General features: G+C 39.1%; 2 protein-coding genes across 3 annotated transcripts in view; one reads left to right on the top strand and one right to left on the bottom strand.

Annotated features, from left to right (window-relative positions):
- Positions 1-2,079, top strand: part of PKD1L3 (polycystin 1 like 3, transient receptor potential channel interacting) — a 43,555-nt gene extending 41,476 nt beyond the window's left edge. The window contains 2 exon segments of the mRNA XM_027846197.1: positions 1,436-1,567; positions 1,917-2,079. Of these exon segments, the coding sequence (XP_027701998.1) occupies positions 1,436-1,567; positions 1,917-2,063 (279 nt within the window). The 3' untranslated portion in view covers positions 2,064-2,079.
- IST1 (IST1, ESCRT-III associated factor) lies at positions 139-27,949 on the bottom strand. Of its 2 annotated transcripts, none has more exons than XM_027846930.1 (10): positions 27,903-27,949; positions 13,319-13,418; positions 12,256-12,436; positions 11,926-12,013; positions 11,539-11,622; positions 10,597-10,707; positions 9,713-9,925; positions 9,003-9,095; positions 7,896-7,944; positions 139-4,212 (listed from the first exon to the last, which is right to left on the bottom strand). In XM_027846930.1, the coding sequence occupies exons 2-10, from the start codon at positions 13,404-13,406 to the stop codon at positions 4,013-4,015; spliced, it is 1,107 nt and encodes a 368-aa protein (XP_027702731.1). In that variant the 5' UTR covers positions 13,407-13,418; positions 27,903-27,949; the 3' UTR covers positions 139-4,012. The 2 variants fall into 2 exon arrangements, with proteins under 2 accessions (XP_027702731.1, XP_027702738.1); XM_027846937.1 differs by having other exon boundaries at positions 7,896-7,902.

Genomic DNA, 27,949 nt, shown 5'->3' with positions numbered 1-27,949 from the left:
CATTAAGCACCTAGCAAAGGTGACACTAAGGAGTTCTGACTCTTTTCTCAATGTCTCTTTGAAAATGTGCAACTTTTTTAGGAAAAACCTAAAAATTATCAAGAGGCACAAGAGTACCATTAAACACAACTCTAGGAAGAACTGCACTATTTCTTTATTATCACTGGCAAATTCTCACTTCAGGGAAACAGGAATTATCTTCAGGAAAGGTGAAAGGCCAAACACTTGTGTTTCTTATAAACTGTTAAGAAACTAAAGACTAAAGTTCAATTCAAATCAGAGAAACCTCTTTAACTATCAGAGTGTAAACATTCAAGAGATACTGTTAGACGGTGTAAGGATGACATACATCTTTGATCCTGGAAGACGGCATCACCTCCAAATCCAGGGAGATGTCAACCTGCTAGAATGCAGCTCCCTGTGGTAATGTTTCAGATCTCTCAAACTCTGAAACAATTCAATCAGAATAGGGATTTTACCACATTCATACTGTCCTGACACATTTTAGGTTCCTTCAAATTCATTTTTAAATCCTTTAGAACTTTGCAACCTGAAAGGGAAATAAGACTAAAGATCATCTGTAAATCTCCTTAGCTAGAGATACACATAAAATCCTACTACAACTAGCTGTGACTTTGGCTGTCTTGAAATTTTGCTGTAACCAGTGCTTTTCAAAAAACAAGTGAATGATAGTAGCATTCACACTGGGATTTGGTCCACAGTCTAATGGCATTTTTAATCCCCTAGCAACTTTAGAAAAGCAGTAGAGAAGTAGTATTCAGTAGGCCAAAAAGCAAGGGAAAAACAGCACCTCAATGACCAAAGGAAGTGGAATTAAATAAAGAGAAGAACGCTACGCATGTGGCTCTAGTCAGCTTCTGAATCAGAGAAACGGATGATCTCAATCCTGAAAACTGAAGAATGACATAGAACCAAGTATTTTTCTGTGAGAGTGAAACAATTCCAGAAGGAAGTAAAAGAACCATGCTAAGATAAAAGGCTATACAGTCATCCTTTGAAAACCTGTTACATTTTTATTTAAGTTTTAGGTTTCTGGGTGTGTTATGGACAGTTTTATTTCTGGTGTTTAAGTATTCATTAAATGTGATCCTATTATTCCTTAAAAATGAACCTGTATATGCCCTCCCAGAGAGTTTGGACACATTTTTTCTAAGGTCACCTACATAAAAAAAGGGGAGCTATGTAATTTACAGTTTTATTATAATTCATCCATTCCTTTATGTTAAATAAAGCATATAATGGCATTACACCCTTAAAGAAATCAACTATTGCACTCTGACACCTTCCAGTAATAATTCTTCTTCTCCTCTTCTAAATTTACAGACGCTTTTTATGAATGTTTTCTGGAACCAGAAGTAAAATTCCATCAGTATTTACACATATTGCTCAGGGCTTGTTTCTATTGCCTTTCTAGGTTGTCAACTTAGACCCAGTCCTGGGCTCCTTTCTGATCATCACCAGTGTCATTTTGTTAGTGCTTGTGATCATTAACCTTTTCGCTTCCGCAATTATGCTGACCTTCTGCAAGGAGAGAAAGTCCATCATGGTAGGTAATTCCCCAGCTCAGTGAGTTAAGCATCAGCTGTATGAAGACTCAGTATCACTAAAGCAAAGAACAAATGCAGCATACTCAGCACCACCACCCTCCATTACTATTCTACAGAGAGCTCAATGAACCACTTTCCTATTTGCAGAACGACACTAAATTCTATGCTCTTCATACAGTTCCTAGCACATTGCTGGCATTCAACTATTAAATAACAGTAGTAATTATCTTTCTGGTAGCAAATTAAGATAACAGTTCTGCATTGGCACTGTCCCTTTTGCTCTGCCTCTAGCAACTGTTTCAAAATTTGTCTCACTTTGATCCTCCTTTCCTCCATAACTAGGCACAGAAAGAAGCACCACTTACAGAAATTCTGCTGCAAAAGCTCTCCAATTTGTTAGGAATACGGAGGCCTCAAAAGGCAGCACTGCCAGAGCCAACAGACCCAGCAGCAGCAGGCATCAACATGGAAGCTTCAGAGAATGAACCAGCTTGACCTTCTCATTCCCTATCCTTGGCTTTCCTATCAGGGCTGATTAATGTTAAGCGCCCCAGTGGTATTTATTTTCGTATGGCATGGCCTGGGGAATGACAGATGCATGTACCTATTCTTACTTTGAACCTAACTCTGTAAGATTCAATGAAGAATTAAAGTCACCTCAGCAGTATGCTCCATTTGCATGGAGTCGGGCATTCTTCGGGGTCCTGACACGGCTAAGGTGCATGTAAGCAAAGGCCCTGGACAGACCAGTCTCAGAGAACTGCCAGTCCCACAGCCAATGAGGTAGAGAAGGTAAGCAGAAGCACCCAGAACTCTCTCTGCATGGCTAGTTTAGAATCCTACTTGCCCACATTTACAAAGTTGACCGTGGTGGTAAATAAGTCAGGATGAAGCCAAATTCCATGCAACGTCTGCAAGAGAACTGATCTTATCAAACAGATTTTTTTTCTGCAAGACAAAGGCACTAACAAGAGGTTCAGTTTATTATGAACCCAGGAAATAACTCAAAGTCATTATCTGTGATTAAATACAACCCCAACCTATTTAACTTAAACATTTAAAGTAACTAAAAGCTAAAGATCTGCAGAACTGGCATTAGGACTGCCTGGTGTGCTTCCACAGGTCGCTTGTTCAGACAACCTTTTATTTACAGTCACTAAGGCTCTCCATTCCCAATGCCCCTTACTGATACCACTGCTTTCTAGCCAAGTGGTAGCAAAATAGGGCATTGAATCTTTACCTTTATTAGGAGCTACTAATCTCCATGATACAAATCAATCCAAAAATTAAAGAAAAGCTATTTGAAACTGCTGTACAGATACATTACACAGAAAAGAAGACCAATCACATCACTGATACAGAAGGCCTTTCCTCTAGGGAGAGTAGCACTGGCTAAAAGGACCAAGGAGAAGTTAAGAATCAGGATGTCGATCTTCATCCATCTGTCCAGGGAAAGCAGAGAACTACGCTCATCTGGGCACCATCAAAGTTTTCTTTGACTAAATTTTTTAAGGTTCCACATCATCTTAAAAGCATTCAAATAAAAACAGAATGCCCTCTTATTCGCAGTCAAATGCTTGTATTAAGGCAGCCAGAACCCTTGAAGAGGCATTTTCTGCCTCACCTATAAACCGTCATTCAGGTGCCAGTGGTACACTCAAGAAGAAAAGACAAACAACTTTCAACAGAATATGCTATGGGGAAAAACTGGAAACCGTAGCACTGATTCCTCATGAAAGAGAAACTCAGCACCCAAACTCAAGTGGTAAAGGCCACGGAGGGCTCCCTGAGAATCCAGCAGAACTAAGAGAGGCCATCAACTTTCCAGAAAACCTTTGCAGCTGGATCCCAGTGCGAGAGCATCCCGCAGACAGGAGTAGTGTATACGCGATGAAAACTGCCCAGCTTCCAGCAACTACTGCTGTAGGTCCCATGTCTTCTCTTCCACTTCTCTCTGGGGGAGTGAGAAACACTCACCTTGCCCCTAATTCTCAGCCACAGAAACGTCCCTCTACAAAGGGCTTTCTGAGTTTGGCCCTAGGCCTAGGGATGAAAAGCCTCCTCTTCCCCTCTTCCCCATGGTCCAGCAAACCTTGACTCTCCCAGTGTTTCCCCTTGCCTTTTTTTTCCCCTGTGGAGCTGCTTCCTAATAACCAAGGACAAAATCTGTAACCACACTAACAGGATGGAAAAAGTGTATTTGAAGGAACAAGCCACACCTGCAGGAGTCGTTCCTCTACTGTTCTTGTAGGATCCCCAATAGTTAGCCTCCTGAAGTCATGAAGAGCTGGAAAGCAGCAGAATTTGGTACAGCAGGAAGAGAGTTCAAGAGGAAGAGAGCATTCATTAATACAGGAAACAGAATTCTATGGGAATCTTCATTACAAGAAGAGAGCTGCTCAGTCCCAACTCCCAAATTCCGGAGTGGTACAGCCAAAAAGGGTCTATGTTTTCTTTTTTAGCTCTTCAAATCTCCGGGAGAGGTCATCAAAGTCAATATCCTCAGATGCTGAGGTGTTGGCACCAGCAGACGTGGTCGGTAGTGTATCGGGGACAGACGGCAATTCAGGCAACACAAAGTTGTCAAAGGTATCTGGAGTTTTCAAGGTGGGTCTTGCACGAGCTTCTGGCTTGGGGCCAGGACCTAATTAATTACAATAAGCAAAGAGTTACAAATGCCTGATAAGCCTTCCATTTATAGAATTAAAGAATGGTCAAATTGCAAGTGATCAACTGATTTAATGCTCTCATTTCAAAAAAATGAGGAAACCAGGGCCTGGAGAGGTGACTTGCTTAGATCACACAGCTACTCAACAACAGAAGTTTGGACCCAGTTTCTTGAGTCCTGACTGAGTGTTTTTTCTACTATACTACTATGCCTCAAAAGCCCAGGGTTTAAGTCTTCCAGATTGATTAAAGACTTCATTTCTGTGTTCCCTGAAAACACACAGTCAACTTTCATCCAAAATGCTTAGTTTTATTAAAACATAAGTAAAAAAAAAAAACAAAGCAAACCATAAGTGAAAACTTATTTGAATACTTCATATATCAATAATTTATCAGTGTGCCTAGTCCCTTCTCCCATCATCAAAAATGACAACAACTCAACAACTTGGTAAATGGTCTTCAAAAACCATCATGACCCCAAAATCCAGCTCTTTACAGCCAATCGAGTGATAAGCTTCTCTAAATTTAGCTACGATGGTTCTCAGAAAACAGGCAGACTCAGTTCAGACATATCAGTCCAGTGCATCACCAGGCTCATTAGGGAATATACTTAAAAAAAAAAAAACAAAACACACAGAAAAATGTAATCCTGTGAGGAATTAAATGTGCCACAGTAGTAATGACCTTTTTTGTAATTATGGTCTAATCCTGGGGGAACGGGTAGGGGGTGGGGTTGTTCCTTTTATAAAGGAGGAAAGGAATGGGTTTAAAGGAAGGTCAAAATCTGACATGACAGTTGGACAATGGGACCTATATTCATATTATTCTTCTGCAAAGGTCAAATTATAATGTGGCAAATTCCAAAGGACTCCATTGGAATTTTGTTGTGACAAATGCTGCTTTAAGCACTATATTGACTAGAACTTAGAAATCTTTTTTGTTTTATGTAGATATTTAAATTTAACTAGACCGATTTTCAGACAAGAGACACACATATACCAATAAGCCTGTATGGGGAAAATTTCTTTAATTTAAAATTTTAATTACAGGAATTATTAAAATCCTTGAGGGCAAAGATATTTTCTAATTGTGTTCTTTTTTATTATTTTATTTTTTCCCTAGTTACATGTAAAGACAATTCTAATTATGTTCTAATCCTAAATTTTGCTTAAAATTTTCCTTTGGCTAATTCTAAATTTGGTATCACTCTTCTTTGGTTTTAGTTGTTGAGAACGTTGTTAAAGGACTTGTAACTCAGGTGGACTAGATAGTTTCTAAGGTTCCCTTATAATTCTGACATTTGGTGATTCTAGTTGCATGTGCTGCTAAATATTTGACCTGTGAGAAACGGAATGGCATACATAATAGAGGAAGAGCCGAGCCTGAACTACAGAAGACCTGGGTTCAAGTCTGCCACTGGCACATAATGGCTAGGTGTCCCTGGATAGATCCAGGGCCCCAAATCAATCCTAAAACTGCCACTTGCAAAGAAGATGCTGACTGACACAGGGAGATAGAATTTCCTCACTGAGAGTTCCCTGTAAAAGCTAAACATTGCCCCAGTCTCTCCCCAACCCCCTCTCAAAAAGGAGTTCAAGGGGCAGCTAGGTGGCGCAGTGAATAGAGCACCAGCCCTGAAGTCAGAAGGACCTGAGTTCACATGCAGCCTCGGACCAAACACTTGACACTTACTAGCTGTGTGACCCTGGGCAAGTCACTTAACCCCAACTGCCTTTCAAAAAAAAAAAAAAAGTTCACATTTCAACCTTCTGAAGAAAACCCTGACAATTATACCTTCAATTTAACTATACTGCCTCTTACTATGAAAATATAATCCTACTCTGAAATTTCTTAATCAATATTTCTACTGGGAGTGGAGGTGGTTCTTCTGCCAATTTTCTTCCTGCAAAACAGTTTCTACCTCAGATATTCCTTATATTTTGAGGGCATTTTTCAAATGCAAGTCTTTGAAAGAAAAAAATATTTCATCAGGAGCCAAAGATTCAGAAATTCTAAAGTCCTCACAGCTCCACTGTAAATCAATCACCATTTACTAAGTGTGTTCCCAGCCCTATGTTAGGGGTTAACAGTAGCATGATCAAACATGGCCCTGCCTTCAAGGAGCTTACAATCCAATTGTAAATTAATATATATGAACTAGGGAACACAAGGAAATTAATAACAGTTCACGTTTGTGTACAGCTTAAAGAGAAGGACACAAAGTACTTTCCTCACAAAATGACTGTGAGGTCAATATTGCCAAGTATTACTATCCCCATTTTATATATGAGGAAATTGAAGCTCTAACAGGTAAAGTGACATGCCCAGGTTACCACAGCTACTAAGCATCTAAGGCAGGATTTGAACCTTGGCTTCCTGATTCCAATGATTGTGTTGAATAGATGAAGTTCTCTAAGAATGTAGTGGGGCAAGAGAGTTCAATAAAAACCAAAGTAGATGGATTTGTTAACAAAGAAGAGAGAACTAGGGGAACAAAGAGAGGAAAGGCAGAAATGAAGCATGATATGTTTGTGGGACCAGGGAGAATGCGGAAAAGGAGAAAATAAAGTTAGAAAAAAGATGAGGCTGGATTAAGAAAATTCTTGAAAGCTAGGATGACATTAGGAATGATAAGTAGGTGACAGGGAGACACTGGAGTCCAGAGAGGCTCAACAGAAAATTGCTGAAGAAACCTAGAGAGGTGGAAATGAAGACCTTGAATATGGTGAAGGAAATGGGAATAAAAAGCAAGGATTTGATGGTACCTGATTAGATCTAATAGTTGAAAGACAGAGATAATCTAACCCTAAAATGTATTTTAAAACTTTCCTTTGGCTAGTTTTAAGGGGTTAATCCAAGATAACACTGAGATCTCAAGCTCAGGTGACTAGAATAATTGTATCAGTATGTCAATTAAAAATAACACTCAAAGGTAGCTGAACTCAGATGATTGTAGTGGCTAATCCTGAGCCCAAAGAAAAGACAAAACATACTTTCCTACTTTCAGTAGTTTGCACATAGCTTCAGATGAGGCTGTTTTACTTGCTGGTACCCCTTAACTGTTATTTTCTTAAATGAAAAGGTTCAATGCAGGGAGAGTTTATAATGGGAAATTAAAAAGCATCAATGCACGATGAATAAAAATCTGAGACTAAAGTTACTTTGATAATCATTTATGTGATATACAGGATGAAGAGGAAAATTTCAAAATGTACATCTGTGCTAATCTATAATGGGTCATTCTCAAAAACGCATAGAAGCTGATTAACATGGCATGGTGTAATATTCTAACACTTAAGATAAAAATAAATATATGTGTTATATGTATTTTTAATAGTGAAACCACCCAGAAAGATAAAGAAAAAGGAATAACTGACTCCGATGGGAGGAAGGACGGGGGGCAGGGCCACGGGGATAGAAGTTCTGTTCTGAACATGTTGAATTTGTGGTAAAGGCAGAAGACACAGATGGAAAGCCATGAGAATAGATAATTCTGACAGCACAGAGAGAAGAGCAGAAGGCTGACCATTAAGCTTTGAGAAACACTTGCGATAATTCCTGATATAAAATCACGAGACCTCAATAAACATTTTAGGAGAAAGAAAAACACTCAAGGTTAGGGGATAGAATGAGTGAGAAGAGCTACTATACTGTACTTACCAACAACCTGTGCAGAAGGAACATTCTTATCAGCATTAATATCATCAACCTGAAACACAGAAAGTGTTATTACCATAAAGGAAAAAATTACTCACGAGAATGCAATGGCTTACACCAAGAGTTAAACTGCTCACCACAGACAAAAGACTGTCAAGCCCTCAAAGAAATTGACCCCCAGAATCCTTTTGCTGTCCTTCCTCCCGTTACACTCAGTCAACTAACAGCAAAGCAAAAAACCAGAAAATGCTCAGCCGAACATCCTTTCCAGGGCTCCATTACTCCATGCCAGGGTGAAGGTACTCTGTTACTGAAGACAGATGAAGCTCTTCCACCCCACTGTCCCCAGACAATCACAGGCAATGGTCCAGCACATGCACGGGCCAAAGCCCAAGAAAAGGCTGCTGAAAACAAGGATGGAAGACACAGCCTACGATGCACCAATCACAGAGAAAAAATATCAAGAAAAGAACCCATGCAGGCCTAGGAGCAGGTAGCTTTTCTCAAGTGATTAATTCATACTGTATGTCCCTTCTCTCAAGTGACTAATTCATACTGTATGTCCCTTTCAGGATTCCTCAACACATGAATCTAGTTGTTGGTTTTTTCCTACCGTAACACAATTTGGTAGAAACACATTTCAAATTGCTATCAATGGCCATGGGGCTAATAGAAAGCCCGGGAGACAAACTGTGCCAACATGCTATAAATGCTTCATGTTCTAAGAGATGTCCCTTTATATGGTCTCTGGGAAGATAAATAAGTGGCACTTAGTGTTTCAACTCTAAAACTACATCATCAGGTATACATGCTTCATGAACTTTTTTGTCTATATGATCCAAAGAAATGGTTGATTATAACTACAACTTATTTAGTCTTTCTTAGGAGTTTACAGTGATTTTATTCTCCTGTTCCTAGATTAACCAGAGAAACAAAGCATCACCACCACCACTTCCCTTGAACTATGAAGCAGGATGAAAGCGCCAAAGCAAAATCCATGTTAGTACTAGGGGCTGAATGAAACTGTGCCTTCCCTGTGACAATTACTCTGCCCTCTTCATGGGATTCTCTCTGCAGCTGCTGCTTATAAAAGGAGGTTCAGGCACTTACAGATTCATATGTTGGGGGAGTTGCTGGTATCTGAGGTGGATGGATATTGGGAAAGGGCTGATAAGTCCCAACTGGCAATCCATTGAAATCCGACTGTAAGAGGAGAAAAGCAACATCATAGGTACAATACTATGCTCAGTTTGTAACTAGGAAAGATTTCATGTTTGGGTCAAAAAAAATAACAAATCAAGAGCCCTATTAGAAAAAAATACCTAACACAGCCCTAAAGACACAGGCTTAATGACTCTAATCCAAATTACTGAATCAAAAAATTCAAGTAAATTGCTGCATCCTCCTCCAGAGAATACTCATCAGGCTGTCCTGATAAGGCTACCCTTGGCCAATGGTAAAAGCCATTCTCCTCTACAGCAGCCCTTCTCTGCAGAAATGTTCTCAAGGACTTGTTGCCAACCACATGGGAAATAGCTACAAAGCTGCTCCACGATGACACCCAATGATGATTGAGAGACATACAAGAAAGATTTTTTTTTTCAGTATCCCCTCTGTGTTTTGCTGCTTTGTGATATACAACTGAGCCAAGAGACAGCCCCTTAATCAAAATGGTAAATCTTATTTTTCTAAGTTTACACTAGACTGAATACTGGACATTTTTGCTTCTTCAGTCTTCAGGTGCCAATTGTCAAAAGTTGACAACATCCCATTCTACTCTCAGGACTTTATACCAAAACGTCATATATGTATATACTCACTGGTCCCTTTGGAGGTGGATATGAGAAAGGAGAACCTGGTGATGGCACAGGCATGGGCATGGGCATGGGCACAGGCACGGGCATTGTTCCATCAGGACCAACTGGTGCTGTGAATCCACCACCACCTCCTCCTCTTCCATGCCCACCTTTTTTCACATCGTCTGTGAATCCAACATCAATAAGATCTGTGTCAACTCCAGGAGGAGCTTCTGCCTGAAAAAAGAGTGGAACCAATATAATTACACCATAGTCCCAGAGGCTTGGGGGTTATCACACAATCCATGAGGGAATTATGAATTTCTCAATGTCTATACACATTTAAATGTCAGAAAGAACAGCGATATTAATTGTAATAATACTATCTAAGATTTGTATTACTTTGTAATTTTCAAGTGGTTTTTTTGTCCATTTACTTCATTTGAGCTGCACGATTCTGTGATAGGGAAGGATGTAACTGTCATACACAGAAGCAGCTTGGTGGCTCAGTGGATAAGAGTTTTGGACTTGGAGTCAGGAAGGCCCAAGGTCCGTGACATCCAGCCTCAGACAATGACTAGCTGAGTGACCTTAGGCAAGTCACTTAGTCTCTGCCTTAGTTTCCTCATCTCTAAAATGGGGATAATAACAGCAACTTCCTTCCAGGATTGTTGTGAGGACTGAATGACATAACATTTGTAAAGTGCTTTGCCAACCTTAATGTGATACATAAATAATGCTGCTACTATTTCTACAGACCAATAGCAAAGGCAGAGGTTTAATCCCTACATGCATTATCAATTTCTCTAAACACAAGTCATCACATGGAATGCAGTCATTTGGAGAAGATGGTCCCACTGAGAGACCCTCACTCTCCTCAATGCCTCTAATGGACCTACTATACTCACCATGACAACAGAGTCAGGCTCATAAGGAACATTGTAATTTTTGGCTATTTCAATCAGGTATCTCTCAACCAGAATTTTGGGTGGAGCCTCCACACTCAACTTGTGCATTAGCTTGGGGAAAAAACAAACAGAGATTGCTTAGCAAACACATACCCCCATTTTCATTCCAAGACACCTATGACTACGCTAGTACAAAAAGGGTTTAGTATTCATTACAAAGTTGGTAGCAACCACCAACCAATCAATGAATTAATTGTTTTTCATCTTTTCAGTTTATAATTGAAAACCAGGCAAAGGAAAGACAAATTATTTTCCCAAAGCCACAAATTAAATCAGTAGTAAAGTTGGTATTAGCATTTTTCTAAGGCACATTTTTGTCTTTGCATTCTCAATGACTAGAACGGTACTGGCGCACAGCAGGAGCTGAACAGATGCTGGCTGCTTGACCAATCTGGGGAACAGCAAAGTACATAAGTTGCTGACACATCTGGACCAGTTTCCTCCTCCACTACTCCCTCTCCAATCCCAGTAAAGTTAGTGGAATTCAGCTCCTTGAGGACCAGAATGATGTCATGTTGCTCTTTGTAGCTCTAGTGTACACTACAGTGGTTTGGACATGGTAGGTGCTTCGTCTGGTTGTTGAAAAAATGTTGAATACAGTGATAAGAAATAAAATAGGCCAACATTATAGGACTAGGATCAGATAACAAGCCACCAAAGTCATAGTCAAGATATCAGTGCCCCACAAAAGTTAGAGGACAAAATGATTGCACAATCAACCTACAATCTCAGACTGACTCCCTTTTCTCCTTCCCTCCCTTCCTACAATGAAAACATTAATCTAGGTTTACAAGGGGACTCTACTAAAATCCTAGCAGGCCAAAAGTATCCCCTGCCCACCCTGCTTGTCTTACTTTTATTTTTTACAAGTATACTCATTACCCTGTCATTCACAGTTCCAATCTGGTTGGTCCTACATAGCTTGCCATATTCCTTGCTATACTTGGCACAAAGCTGATCCGCAACCTAGAGAGAGTAAGACAACACTGAAAAGATACAGAAACCACTCAATGAACAACTGTAGAAAAGAACAACTCATTTTCTTCTCCACTCCATGCTGAACATTCCACCAATCTGTGAAATAAAGTCTTGGAACAAGAAATTTTTTTCAGAAACGGTATTTTCAAAAAACAACTTCCCTCCCACCCTCAAAAAAAAAAATAATTTATAGCCACACACATGAACTAAATACAAGCAGTAAACACACAGATAGATGTCTTAATAGTTCTCTGAAGCATTACAAAAATTACTGAAATCAACTGTACTCACTATTTTCAACTCAGCTACTTCAGACTGGAGTCGAGGAGCAGCCCAGATCAATGTGGACACAGACTCGGCCAGACCAGAATCGAGTTCTCTAAAAAAACATAAAAATGAAAAAGCTCCAATATTCTAAACTTTGAAATTTCACTCTCTTCTGTTTCTTAAGGATGCCCTAGTTTGCCTACTTCAGCTGGGATCAGTCTATCAGACTCAGGACAAAGACAATAACATCATTCCAGCGTCCCCACATAAAAATAAGATAAAATAAAGATAAAATTTAAGATAAAATCTGTGCCCATTCCTGCCAAGATGCCAGGGGAGCTTAACGTGTCTTACTTCATGGATTGGATCAGGCCAAATCGGGCTAAGAGCAGGTCACAGTAGAGTTCTAGGATCTCCATGGCTTCCACAAGGTAATCTTCTCGAATGATATGCTCCACACGGATCCGAGCCCTTTCATCCTTCCCAGCTGCGAGATAATCTGCGATCTCCTTCCTTGCTTTCTGGGCTAGTTCCGCTGTGACACAAACCATACATATTCTTTACACATCGATAATAAGCTTTTCCATGGTCAGGAAAGAGGTACTGTATCTAGCTGTCTATGCTATAAAAATTCTGAACATGAGACCTACAGAAAAGTCATTTTTCTAAGTTAACTCAACACTCCAAAAATGCTCACTTGAGGTTTTTGAGCCCAGTTTATCGTTTATTCCTTTTCCTTAGTAAAGATTACTTTTGATAACAACAACAATAGTAAGTATTTATTTTTATACCTACACACACACACACTCCCCTCTTAAGGTTTTTGAGCACTTTACAAATATGATTTCACTTTATTCTCACAGCAGCCCTGGGAGGTAGGTACTATTATTCTCCATTTTGCAGATGAACAAACTGAGATGGACAGAAGTTAAGTGACTTGCCTAGGATCACACTGCTCAGTAAGTGCCTGAGGCTGGATTTAAACTGAGGTCTTCCTAACTCTAGGCTTATCCCTCTATCCAGTTGCCTCTAGAAAGCTAGGGATAGATGCAATGTATTTCTAATGTTTTATAAGCCCAAAACTGCCAATTTATGGAAGAACTTAGGAGTCATGAAATCCATTTTTGTCTTTGTATATGTCCAGAAGCAAGCATAGTACCCAGCACATAGTAGACAGGCACTTAATAAATGCTTGTTTAGCTGATTGCTTTTTTTAGAAATACAGTATGTTTTAAGTTGTCTTTGCTGTTCATTCATACAACCTAAAATTCAAAGAGATTCAGTCATACACCTAACACATTTCTTATTCAACCTGCAAGCAAAATGCTGGGGGAACCCATCTAAAGACCACAGCCAAGATCCAGTAAAAAACTTGTGAAAAGGGAAAAACATAGTAAATACCAGTCAAAGTACTCACTTTTCTTTTTTTCCAACAGCTTGAGGCGATTTATGACCAAGCGCAAGTTGACTCTTAAGCGTTCAGCCTTGAACCCAGAGCCCAGCATGATTTATACTTCCTACAGGAAAAATACAGGAGCCATAAGCTATTTTTAGAGGCAGCCTGCCTGGTCAGAAAGTCAAATCCTAGTTAAATAATCACAAATTCAGTCACAGAATTAAAGAACTTTACATTTTACAGATGAAATTAAGGCTCAAGACCATCTATGCAGGTAACAGCAGAGCTAGGAAGAGAAGCCAAGTCTACTAGAGCTCTGAGTCTACTGCTTTCCCCCTGAGTATACTGCCTCTAACACTGTTATAGGTAGATGAATTTTAACACAATGGACAAACTGGGTCGAAATCAATACTTTTTTTAATACATAATTGCTCCAATTTAATTTTTATGTCAGGAAGTTACATGTAAAAAGGCTATCATTACATCATTAAGGTAAAAATCTGGCCTGAGGTTTTCTTTACAGTGCCTACTATGACAGAACATGTCACTGGCTGTACTTATATCTTCTGTTTCCTGTCATTATATTTGACGATACATGATACTCTTAGTACAAATATCACATCCCTAAAGTGAGAGTCAGAAGGAACTCAAAAAGAAAAAAACCACATGTATACCATTACAAATAATAAGGGTTGCTGGTCACACTCAGGTTTTATGTAAGTCTGAGTTGAATGTGGGAAGGTGGAGACAGTGGGCAGATGCCACCTATGTTCAGACCAAAAAGGTAAAGTGTTGAAAGTTTTGTTTTGGGTAGCCATAGATAAATAAGCTGATTTATTCCAATAACAGGTAACCAAACCCTATTCCCCTCCCTCCTGCAAAAAAAGAAAGCTCATGCAAATCCCATTTTGTCTAACTCTACAGAATGTTAGAAAAGATGGGCAAAATGCGAATTAACCATACAAATTAACAAAAACTACCAGACTTCAGAGAAAGAACATAATCCTCAAGATACATTAGAAAAAGCACTGGCTGCTGGGCCCTATCTCTAATACTTCTTTTTATTACCTGTGTGATCTTGGGCAAGTACTTCATTCTCCCTAGGCCTCAGTTTCCCTATCTGTAAAATGAGAGGGTTGGACTGGATGGCCTCCAAGATTCCTCTTTCAATTTTAGATCTAGGATTCTATGAGCCCCCTAACAATTATATTACAAAAGCATCTCTATTGAACTCTTCAAACAGAACTCCAACAGTGCCAAAATGAAGGGAAACGAAAAGTAAATGGCTAAATGGCCATTCGCTAAAACATAATAAAACTATTTGAATGCCGACGTGAACTTAAGAGGCATGTTGGAGCGCTAGAAAGGTGGCACTTTTTGCTATAATAATGCCATTCAAAGACCTATGCTGCATCTGGCATAACCTTTAGAAAAAAAGGCAAAACTGAGCCAAGGAAAAGAAACTACAAAGATCCCCTAAGCTCCCAAAATCCAAAAAGGTTTACAGGTTAAAAAAAAAACAAAACAGCACTAAGAAACAAACGAGTCAGATGTTGTCATCGGGATTTCTCATCTCCTATTAATCAAGAGTCAGCCCTTAGGAAGAAGCTGGTGCCAAAGACTGCACCTATTAGCCACCAACATCCACCTGTGTACAAAAGGGGTGGGGAAGGAGGGGAGGGGTGAGGGGAAAAGAGAAAGACAAAGAGAAAGGGAGAGAGAGAGGAGAGAAGAAGAGGGCCACAAAGGGATATATTGTGCCATCCAAGAGAATAATTATCCCATGCCAGATCGTAAAACAGGAGACTCTTTAACAAAACTTACAGAAACCAGTAAAGCTGTAGTAAGCGGAACATTAAAAAAATAGGACTTAGGTTCTACCATTATGTGTCAATCACTAATTCATAAACCCTCACAAATAATACTCTCTTTTTTAGACAGGACAGTTTTTATTTCTCTCAAATAATCTTCCCATTTATCTTCAAAACAACTCAGTCTCTAAAAACAAAAGCTAGTTCCTTTCAGAATAATCAAAAAATGGACAAACACAGCAGGAAAAAAGTGAACCAAAAACATTCTTTTTTGCTTTGTTTGGATAGAAAAAAAAATCAATGAAAAGCATTCTGTTGAATACAGTTTTATCTTCTTATCAGGCATCCTTTTAAGCCTATCACCCATCAATCATATCTCAGTGAGCATTCAAATTTCAGCAGTAAAACTAGAAACTAGCAAGGTGGTCATAGGAGTACACTTCACCAGAGACAGTATTAACTAAAATAGTGCCAAGAGAGGCTACCAGGTCAGAATTTTTATGCTGTTGCCCAAGGCTGCTACAAAATCTCCCATACAAAAATCAGCTGCAGCATAATTTTTAGACTAAGTTGTAAAATTCAACATAAAACAGAATTTAATTGAATGTCCAGCATAAAGAGATGGTTAACATTCAAAATATGATTGCAAATATAAATTTACCAGACCAATACAACTCCTTGATAATTCTAAAACAATTTTTGTTATGATTTTCCAAGTAATTAATGCAGAAATTGTACAAATTACAAATGTTTCAGACAATGACATCCTTTTCCCAAATTTTTTTTTCTTAAACAAAATGGTAAGGATAATCTGAAAATACTTGGCTATAGTTCCAGAATACAGCAAAATAAAGGAATGCTTGAGATCCTCTACATCAGGAGCTCCACAAATATATCTGAAATGTATCTGGAGTCTTATTCTATCTTCTTTCAATCATGACAGTGAAGATATGTCTGGAAATGGATAGCAGCATGGACTTCTGGATGTTTATTAAAGATCAGGCAAACCAGGGCGAGGTGACATTATTAAGTGCCTGCTATGTGCCAGACACTACATTTAGTACCAGGGAAACCAAGACAAAAGGGAAACAGTCCCTAACCTCAAAAGAGCTCCAAGAGCTCCAAATCTATTGGGAAGACACAACATGCTTCTAGAGAAGTCAATATAGGGTAACACAACTCAGTGTAAATACAGTTACGGCAGGGAGAAGAGATGATGCCTAACAACAAGTAGGGTCAAAAATGGCTTCTTGAAGGTTACCGTTGAGCACTTGAACATCTAGCTCCAGGAGACAGAGGTGATAAAAGACAGCATTTCAGGACTAAGGGACAGTCAGGACAAAGTCATGGTAAGATGAAATATCACGTAAGACTAGAGTATAAACGTGCGATAACTAATGTTGATAGACTTAGCCCTTCTCAGCAATGCAAGGATCTAAGACATCTCCAAAAGTCTCATGATGGAAAATGCTATCCACATCCAAAGAAAGAACTATGGAGTTTGAATGCAAATCAAAGCCTACTATTGCTTTTTTTTTTCCTCTTCTGCTTTGTTTTGTTTCTTCTTTCTTATGGTTCCTTCCATTGGTTCCAATTCTTCCTTACAACATGACTAATGTGAAAATATGTTTAATAGGAATGTATATGTATGGCCTATATCAGATTGTGCACCATCTTTGGAAGGGAAGTGGGGAGGGAGAGGGAGAAAAATTTAAAACTCAAAAGCTTATGGAAGTGATTGTTGATAAATCAAAATAAATTAATAAAAAAAAAGAAAGAAAGAAAAAAAGAAAAAGGTAGTACTTGAGCCAAGTCTTAAAGACAGACTCCAAGAGGCGAATGTAATAACAAAAAGCTTTCTCTATGGGTAAATGGGAGATGAACTACTGTATGTAAGGAAAAGAAAATGCAGCCATACTTGGAGACACTGCAGTTCATTTCTAGACCACTGCAATAAAGTAAATATCACAATAAAGTAAATCACATAAATTTTATTTTTATATATGTATGTATATAAATATACATACATATATAAATAAATAAAATACTAGAGTATAGAGTACACGAAAGGGAATAATGTTTAATAAGCTTGGGAAGGTATGCTGGATGCAAACTATAAAGGGTTTTAAATGCAAGAGTCTGCATTTGATGCCAGTCTAATCTCTCTTACACCTAACATGTGAACCCTTCAAATATAGGATATCAGCACTAAGGCATCTTTTCTTCAAGTTCAACATTCCCATTTCCTTCAATTGTCTTCCTATGATGTGGTTTGAAGTCCTTCACCATCCCAAGAACTCTCTTATTTTTCTATTCTGAACTTTTAATAGATACCCAATAAGAGGAGCATTTAGAACAAAGCAGAATAGAAAAAAGACTGTACATTAAGATGGGAATCTGTATTACTACTTGTTTATCTTTTTACATATACAATAAATTCCATTATTTTCAAAGCTGTTCTGTTTGTTTCCCACTGATCTTCCTTCTATTCTATACATTTAACGCTTCGATGACTCTCTTTTGTCATCCTCCTCCCCAATTATGGTAAGTCTATCTAAACTCTCCTCTACGCATTCCTAATCCTCCCCCCTTCCAAAATGGGAGGGAAAAAAAAAAGCCTCGTATCAAATGTGCATAGTCAAGGAAAAAAAAAAAATCCACATATTGGCCATGGCTGAAAACGTAGGTCTCATTCTTCACCTTGAGTTCATCATTACTCTGTTGTTAGGAGGCAAGTGGTGTGCCTCACCTCCAGTTCTCTGTATCTGTGATTGGTCACTGCGTTCATCAGAGTTCTTAAGTCTTTCAATTTTCTTTTTCTTTACAGAACCACTGCTATTGTATAAAGTGTTTTCTTGGTTCTGTTCACTCCACTCTGCATCAACTGATTCATGCCTTCCCAAGTTTCTCTGAAAACTGTCTCTTTCATCACATCAGTTAGAATTCTATTACATTCACATAACAGAAGCTGTCCATTCTCCAGGTGATGTGCATCACTTTACTTTCCAGTTCTTTGCAACTACAAAAAGAGAAGCTGTATCTTTGTCAAATCAATCCTTTTCTACTTTCTTCGATCAGGTACAGGCCTAATAATGGTATGGCTAAGTCAAAGGATATATGTAGCTAAATGACTTTGAGGGCAGTTCTAAATTGCTTTCCAGAACAGCTGGACCAATTTACAGCTCCCCCAGCAATGGATTCCTATACCTGTAGAACTGATCATTTTTGATCAACCTATACCACTAGGAGAATTCAATCTATTTAAGCAGAATACTATAATCAAAGTTCTAGTCACAAAGATTAGTGTCTGGTAGAGAAATAACTGCTGATATAACATAACCCTAGGAGGTCAATGACAGAAAGAAATATCCAACACATAACAAAATGTTCATAGCAGCATTATGTGGAGGCCAAAAAACAAAACAGAACAAAAAAAAACCTTCAACAATCTGAAAACCAACAGTAACAGTGTCCATGGGTTAGGGAATGGTTAAACAAATTGTGGTATATGAACATGATGGATTACTGCACTTGCAAGAAATTATGAATATAAAGAGTTCAGAGAAAAATGTCAAAGTTTATATGAAATGAGACAGAATGAAAAACGCAAAACCAAAAGAACAATATGCATTATGACAAGGGTGGGGAACCTGTGGCCTCAAGGGCAAAGGTTCCCCACCCCTGCACTATGATGACTATGGTGAAGATAAGCAGTGAGCTCAGTTAAACCAGAATGTCCACCCAAGAAAACTGATGAGGAAAAACAGCCTCCTCTGTAAAAAGGGGGTTAGGGATGGGAGAGACCATAAATAGAATACATTGTGTACACAATTATCAATCACCATCACGGGGACAGCTGGTCTGTTTGCATGTTTTTGATGACTCGTGTAAACATAAAAGGCAACAGAACTTTTTAAAAATGAAGTCATTGACCCAAAAAAGCTTTTTCGCCAGCCTTTCCTGGATGCCTAAAGTTTCCACTGCTAAGGAATTGGGGTAAAAATATTATTAAGAATCCACTAAAATGGAAATAATACCTAAATAAAGTAACCTACTAACATCCATTGATAATTTTAAGATTCTTTATCAGAGAACGATGCTCTGAGAAAATTAAATAAGACAAATTATCAGTTTTGAGGAAGATATAAACAACTATTAAAAAGTCAGAATAGTAACTCCCAGTCAAAGGGTATAAACAGATAACTTTAAAAAGAGAAATCAAATTGTTATTAACCACTTGAAAAATAGTCTCATTAGTTAAAATAACTCTAAGATATCACCTCATACCTTTCAAATTGGAAAAAATTAAAAGCATTAATATTCAACGTCAGCAGGTTGTGAAGAACTGAGTACACTCTAAAATTGCTATCACTGGTACAGGCCTTCATCACCTCACACCTGAATTACTGCAATAGCTTGTTTGGTTTGCCTGCCTCAAGGCTCTCTGCACTGCAGTCCATCCTCCATTCAGCTACCAAAGTGATCTTCCTAAAAGTGCCCAGGTCAAAAAGTGTCCTTACTCAATAAACTCCAATGGCTCCCTATGGCCTCCAGCATCAAATACAAAATCCTCTAGTACTCACACCCCTTCATAACTTAGCCCTCCCTGCTTTCCCAGTCTTTTTACAACTTACACCCTCTTATCCTGTGATACTAGCCTCCTCATCGGTTCACAAACAAGATACTCCATTTCTCAGCTCTGGTCATTTTCCCTGGTTGTTTCCTGTGTCTGGAATGTTCTTGTTCCTCATCTCAGCCTCCTGGCTTCCTTGGAGACCCAGCTAAAATCCCACCTTTCCCAACTCTTCTTAATTCTAGTGCCTTACCTCTGTTAATTATTTCTTAATTATCCTGTACATAGCTTGTTTGTCTCCCCCATTGAACTGAGAACTCCTCCATGGCAGGGACTGTTTTAATTTAAATTTAACTGAATAAATAATAGTAAGCAATCACCACAGAAACATTCCCCATATACTTTCCTCCTCAGCTCCAAACTGAGAAGTTGAGGTTGCCTTACTTACCGATGGCAGTTTGCTTTTCCACAGAATCATTATCCCTTTCTCTCCTTAGCTTAACACAGGCTCCTTCCTGCCTGCCTTCAAAAGCACCCAGATCCCGGCAAGCCAGTCATCCTTCACAGACACACAAAAAATCCTGCACTTACCCTACTACCCCCTCATGCTATTATCCTATTACACCTCCCCCTTTTCACAATGCCTGTCACACAGTAAGTACTTAATGCTTATTGACTGACTTCACAGCCAAACTCCTAGAAAAAGTTGTCTATATTCATTGACCTCCCTCCTCCCTTGTTTTTAGACCTTCTACCCACTTCTCAGTCCATTGTAATGTGGCTTCTATACCCAACCCAAACTGCTCTCTCCAATGTCACTAATGTTCCCTTTACTGCAATATCCAATAGCATTTTCTTGATTTTTATCATTCTTGATCCCTCTGCAATATCTGACCTTGTTGACCAGCCCTTCTCTAAATCTTCTCTCATTCTAGGGTTCCTGTGACATCCAGCTGATTGTCAGTCATCTTTGAAGAACCATCCTTGTCACACCCCATATATATGGGTGTGTATGAGTGTGTGTGCAAGCGTGTGCATGCCTATGTATGTCTCTCTAAGAGGTCCTTAACCCCTCTTCTCTTCTCTCAATATTCTCAATTTTAGTAATCTCAGAAGCTCCCATAGGTTCATTTCTAAGCAAATGACTTTCAGATTGTACATACTCAGTCCTCACCTTACTCCTGACCTAAGTCCTACATCTCTAACTGTCTGCTTGGAATTTCCACCTTGACATTCCATAGGCATCTCAAACTGAGCATATCCAAAACAAAACTATCTATCCCTAAAACCTCCTATTTCCTCCTAACCTCCCTATTTCTGTTCAGGACACCACCTTCTTCCAGTCATCCAGCAACCCAACTCATTCTCTAACAGCCCTCAAGATCAATCAGTTTCCTCTATTCATACCACAACTACCATAATCCCAGCCTTTATTACCTTCCAACTGGACTATTGAGATATAGCTTCCTAACTGTTCTTCCTGTATCCAGTCTCTCCCCTTTCCATTCCATCATCCACACAGCTGCCAAACTGATATACCTAAAGAACAGGTCTCAGTAGCTACCTAGCTTAGGATAAAATAAAAACTCCTCTGTTTGGTATTTAAAGTTCTTCATAATTAGGCTCCTGCATATTTTTCCAGACTGTTTACATACAACTTCCCCTCACAAACTCTATGTTCCAGTCATGTCGATGTGGTCTCCCACATTAGAATGTAAGCTTTATGCAAGCAGGGATGGTTTCATCTACTGTCTGTCCCTGTATGCCTGGCACCCAGGACAAGACCTGGCTAGTTCAATTAATGAACCAAAGTTTAAAGTTTTTAATAAAACATTTTTTAAATCTCACGTAGAGAGTTTGGGGTACTTAGCTGAATGTATACTAACCCCCAAGATGTCCCTAGAAGTAACTTTAAAAAAAAACCCAACAACTGTATTAGCTTTATTTCCAATGATCTGTTTCCTCTACCTAAAGCTAAAATGCCAGAAGGAAACTTAAGAAATGCAGTTCTTGTTAATTCAGTTTTTACTATATTATAAACATGAATAAATCCATGCCCATATAGCTTACCTAGCAACAGTGGATGGAATGAAAGAGATTTACCTAGAGAATACTATCTAGAAAATGCTGTTTAATTACTGAATATACAAATGACCTACAAACTGCTGAAGCCAGGAAGTACCAGAAAGGCATCCTTGGTTGGGCATTCCTCTATTAGTGTATTTCACCACATAATTGTCACAGATTTTATGCCAAAAAAAGTGGGAGTGCGACTATTATGTAAAGCTTTTTTAAAAAAATGTGCTGGCATTATTTAAAAATCATTTATTACTAAACTATCTTTCGTGCAAGATTAGGATACATGGAATACTCGTGAATATACGTTAAAATTGAATGCTGACAATGCTCCTGCACTGAGAATTTTAGGCTCATAGCTCAACTAAAGAGATAAATGCATATCCATATGCCACTGGTGAATACATTGCTGCTGTTTACCTTTTAAGTGGTGTGACAAACAGAATTATATATACCATGTGAAAACTATGCCATAAAAGGTCATAAACCAATTTTTGGCCATCAAAAAAAAACAAACCACAGTGTGACAATTATGTGGTGAAACACAGTATTCCTACAAAGATTCGGTGACTTGGGTTTGGATTTAGGTGGAATTTGTGGAAGGTTAGCTTCGGAAAATTCCATTTTCCTAAAACTATGGGTAACATACCCAAGAGAAAGATAACTCGGGGACTTAGTTTTTTACTTTATATATTATCTATCAACCTGTCATTTTATTCATGAGAGAAATTAACTAATGGGGGAAAAAAAAGAAATGAACTAGTGGTAATAAATTATAATTAACTATGTCAACCTATTCAAAAGATTCTGAAATCTGTGTCCTAACTTAATGAAGGAAGCAGAGTGAGATATCTCATACTCCATGAGATGATTCCAAATGAATCAAAAACAAAATTTTACATATATACATATATATATATATATATATATAGCTCATATCCTGGATTATATAAATTAACGTTAATAAAATAGCAGCTGGAAAACAGTTATAAATGCAATCATGTAAATGTAAATATATATACATACATCTGTATTTACATATATAATATACAAGAAGGTATTTTTGCCTTTTGGTTAATTACAGTCCTTCCAAGAAATGTTATGACAGTTAACTATTAATAACTTACAGCTAATGAGTATTAATGTGCATTTTGGGGGCATCAATATGCTATGCTGATGTTGGTAATCTACTCTCTGTATCCCATGCTATGTCTTAAAGTTCTCATAAATTTAACAATAGAAACCAGAATTTCGAACACAAATTTAAGATTGAAAATTATCTTAGAGATCATTTATTCTCCTTAATTTTACAAAGAACTGATAAAGATGAAACTATACTGTGTATAATAAAAGAGCTCTAACCTTTACAAACAAGCTATCAACATAAATTTGAAAAATAGCTGGAAAAAACATCAATATGGATTGTCAATATTTCCTATGGAAGTTTAACCATTACAAATCAACTACCACAATGAGATCAAAAGTACCTAGGGAATGGCTCAAGCAGCACATAGTTTATCTCCTTTGCAAGCAGAAAACCATGTTAGCCAAGTGTTTAGAATATAAACTGGTTTGCAAAACTTGATGGAGGAAGATAGAGGAAGATTATATGCATTACTGATACATAAAACAGCCCCCAAGACAGTGCCTGGCATAAAGTGCCTGATAAATGCTTGCTGATTAAATGAAAAAGAGAGATCAAGAGGACATTCATAAGCACAAACTCTTGTGCTTACTTTCTTCTACAAAATTTCTGAGAATGTTCCCTGGGGTCTCAGGAGCTCCCTTTCAAGGTCCTAAAAATCACTTTTATATTCTTGTCCAAAAAGTCCACAGCTGACTCCCAGACAAATTCACCCAGGCACAAAGTTGGCTCAAACTGTTTCAGGTTTGCATGGTTTCTTGTCACAACAATCCCCACAGATGCAGAGGATATGGGGGAAGGATGGGAGAAGGTGAGAGCTTCCACCATACTGTAGCCTATAACCTCCTCAATTCCACCATATCCTAGCACTAGCCATACACTTAACTGAAAGGGAGAGAGAATACAGGCTTGCCCTGACTACTGTTTATTGATTAAAAAAGCTCAACTGACAGAGCAACATGCCACCTTAAAAAGCTCTCCTCCAATGAGGTTATCTCCCACATATGTGTTAAGATCAAGAGTATCCCTTGATAAATGCTACAAATAAAATCATTTGTAAAGTGCAACAATAATACATGCTCACCAAATTTGCTACTGTTATGAAGGATGTCCATCCCTGGTCAAATGGAAGAGGGATTCCTAATAGATGGTGAAGTCCTCCAAGTGCTCTTCTTTATACATGACATTGTGTGATGCTTCAAGCTCTAAAAAAAGAGCACTAGCTCTGGAGTCAGAGGTCCTGGGTTCAAATCCTGTCTCTGATGCTTAATATCTGTGTGACTGTGCACGAACCCTCTACTCCCCTCCCAGGCCTCGATTTCTTCATGTGTAAAATGAAGGGATTAGACTCAGTGGCCTCCAGCTCTAAAATGATGATCTTATGAATATCACAGAGCCTCCCCAAACGGATCCACAATGACCCAAAATGACCCTATTCAGCTTAATCCACAGAGAAAACACCAAGTGGATAAGAAATGTACCATCCGGACTACAACACGTCAGATGTACAGCTAGAATGGCTCATCAGGACATATATTTGCAGATGCAGCAATGGAAAGAGAAGAGGAAAGCGGACTAGACGGCATTTGGTGCACTGGGCAGTGCGTTTTCTAACCTCACACTTGTCACTGAAAGAGAAATACAACATTCTTCCAGTTATAATACGGTGGTGAATCACAGAACACCACAGTCTCTAAAGAATCAAAATGGTGAGTGACCCAAAGGACAGGAATAGCTTCAGCCTTCTACCAATGGCTTGCATGCAAGAAAAGACATTAATGTATCTAGGATATCTGTGACCAGAAAAGGAGATGGGCTGGTAACATAACAAGATGGACAGCTTATCTGCTACACTGGTATCGAAATGTTAAACCTAGAGGAGAGCCTCCAAAACACTGAGGGGGTTGCCCTGTGGAGAATTTATGGGAGGATATGGACAAGAATTCCCCAAGATGAGAGTGGCTTCGATGGATCTGAGGGGAGCATCCACATGGATCCATATAAGTACAGAGATATGCTTGCCCTGAACTTTTGCAGAGACAGCTACAGTAAACTCTGTATTAAATAGAACTGGGAATGAAGTACTGTTTAATCAAATACTCTGGTTAATAGTCTCACCACAAAAAAAAAAAGAAATAGTCTTATTACATATAACAATAGATTATCAATTTTTAAAGAATTAGAATACAACAACAACAAAAAAAACCTTAACACAAATTATCCTGAGCTTTCTTTGGTGATTAAGAAGGCACACTACAATATTCCTCAGGATAATCATTTGAGGATAATCAAATCATCTGATGTGAGGAAATGTCAATTACTAGAAAGACTCAACTAACAGAATTCTGGGTAAAAGAGTAGTTTACTCTTATGCCACACCATAAATTACAATCAAAACTTTGATGACCAAACCTTTTTTTAAATCATGAACCCTATGACTTTCACATAATCAAGATTCAGTTTTTACATTCTCTTCAAAACAGACCCAGGTTGGAATCACTATGTTGATCAAAATGAAAGATTTATGAGGATGTATGTGATTGTTATTGTTCAGTCACGTCCGACTATTCATGACCTCATGGTACTGTCCATGGGGTTTTCTTGGTAAAGTTACTAGAGTGGTTTGTCATTTCCTTCTCCAGTGGATTAAGGCAAAATGAGGTTAAGTGATTGGCCCAGGGTCACACAGTTAGTGTCTGAGACAGGATTCCAACTCAGGTCTTCCTGATTCCAGGGCCAGTTACTTAATGAGCCACCTAGCTGCCTCTTGGGTGATGCAGACATTAAAAAAATTAAAAAATTTTAAAAAAAAATCCTGCAGTCCAAGAGTACTTTACAGCTGCCCTTATGGAAATCTAGATGGAGCAATAAAGACTACAAACATACTTATCATGAAATTAAATATTACTAAATTGAGTGAGTAGCCTTTGTTGCACTGTATTCACAGCCCAGAAAATTCTGTATACTTCTAATCTAGACCTATACATAAAGCACACAATAATGGCTTGACTGTCTGTTTCAAAAGCAGTAGGACCCAAATTAAGCATTGTTTTATGTCTAAAACTAGATTCACACAAGGCTAATCAAAAGCAATGTGTACTAGCAAAAAAATGGGTAATGGGGAAATGCAATTCCCAATTCTACTGAAACCTTTACAATTTTTTTAATTCAAAATGTTCTTAAAGCTAAGTAATTTTAAAATTTGTTTTACAGCATTCTTCATTGAGTTATTTTGTATATTCTCTTTGTATACACTATCTGCAATTCACCAAAACACTGCTATCACAAAGGCTATGAGTGACAATTCACCAAATTTTAAGAAATTATAAGTTTTTTATATTAAATCATTAAAACATTGATTTATAAACACAGATGCCTTAAAAACATCACTGCTAAACCAGCTCTAGATTTTACACCTTTTAACCGAACCAGCATGGATAGAGAAACACTACCTAAATCAATTTACCTATTCAGTGTCATGCCAACCAAGTGATTATTTTCTAGGGCTAGGAAAATAATAATGAATTCACCTGGAGGACCAAAAGAACAAGAATCTCAAAAGAAACAATAAAACGGTAGGAAACAAAGGTGCCTACCAGACCAGACAGCAAACTATACTAATACAAAGCAATGATTCCAGTAGACAGATAACCAGCCTCAAAAGTAAGAAAGACCTGGGTTCAAGCAAGCCCTGCTTCTGCTGGGTAAGGGCTGTTTGACTCCAGGCCAACTTCAATCTTCTCGTAGAAAGGGGTTCTTAACTTTTCTTTTCATTACGGATCCCTTCTCAGATATTTTTAAATGCATAAAGCAAAATGCACAGGATGACATGGTTATATTGAAATATAATTACCAAAATAACATTAAAAAAAAAGTTCATGGACCCCAGGTTAAGCACCTTTGCTTTAAAGGTACTAAGCTGCAAAGACAAGCCTGAATTGGTAAAAGGAGCTCCTTCATCCAAGACCTATGAAATGACAGGCCTCTCCCTGCCCTTAACATGTTTTTCGAAGGGTTGTTGAGATTTCTATTTCAGTAGCGAATTTTTCCATCAACTGCAAATTTTTTTTAAAGTTAATGGCAAATTAAAAAAATAAAGTTAATGGTAAAGGAAAAAAATTGAAAATGGACACTGACATCAACAGCAGTGATTTTTTAAAGACGGGGGTTTTATTCCTACACAGGGCATTGAATGATGCCAACAGAACAAAGCAGAAGATCTTAACCTGGGGCATGTTAACTTCTTGGTAATGTATTTCAATATAATGCAGTTGTACGTGGACTTCAGAATAACTTGTTTACTTAATAAACCCAAATATTTTATTCTATGCATTTAAAACATGATTGTGAAAAGGGCTTCACCAGAATGTCGACAAGAGGGTCCACGGCACAAACAAGCTCAGTGGTCCGCAGGGGTATTCCACCCCCTCCCCTGACTACTCCCATGGCATGGCGTGAGCCCCCCAACCCGTGGCACTTAGTGATTTCTTCCCCCAACCCCTCCCCCCAGTGGCACGCCGAGTGGGACCCACGCCCCCCACTCGTGGAACGCGGTGATTCTCCCCCCGACCCCCTGCTCGTGATACGGCGGGAGCCCCAAACGTCTCCCCCGCCCCTTTCTCCATCCCACTGGGGAAGCAGCTCTGCCGTGGGGCACGCGTGGGCGCGTCTCCAGTGGCCTGGGCGAGGCTGCGGCTGAAGAGAAAAACTTGCCCCGAGACAAAGGCGCCGGGGCCGGCTCTGACAGGAGCGCGGGGACCTTCTCCTCCGCGCGTGGGGGTGGGGCCTCCCGGGAGCCCGGGACCAGCCAAGCTTCTGGGACGAGCGGACGGACGGACAGACGCCAGCCCCACTGAGCCGCCCCCGACCCCGGCTCCCGCTGACCTCGGCCCTGACCGCTCCCTCCCCGTAGGCCCCCGGCTCCGCGGCCGTCTTTCCTCGCTGTCTCTGGGGGCGGCGGGAGGAGGGCGCGACGCTGCAGGCCCGAGGCGGCACACTCACCGGCCCGACAGCGGACGGGAGGCGGCGGCGGCGGCAGCGGCGGCGAG

Source organism: Vombatus ursinus, unplaced genomic scaffold, assembly GCF_900497805.2.
Source record: "Vombatus ursinus unplaced genomic scaffold, bare-nosed wombat genome assembly UNPS02005286.1, whole genome shotgun sequence".
Classification (NCBI taxonomy): domain Eukaryota; kingdom Metazoa; phylum Chordata; class Mammalia; order Diprotodontia; family Vombatidae; genus Vombatus; species Vombatus ursinus.
This window is presented reverse-complemented; position numbering and strand designations above follow the sequence as displayed.

What these genes read in the sequence shown, in the direction of transcription:
- IST1 (XM_027846930.1), bottom strand. Translation starts at nt 13,406, where the DNA reads ATGCTGGGCTCTGGGTTCAAGGCTGAACGCTTAAGAGTCAACTTGCGC. An exon ending in GCTGTTGGAAAAAAAGAAAA is followed by an intron (nt 12,437 to 13,318) that starts GTGAGTACTTTG and finishes TTTGTGTCACAG; the next exon opens with CGGAACTAGCCCAGAAAGCA. An exon ending in AGCCTGACTCTGTTGTCATG is followed by an intron (nt 9,926 to 10,596) that starts GTGAGTATAGTA and finishes CTCTTTTTTCAG; the next exon opens with GCAGAAGCTCCTCCTGGAGT.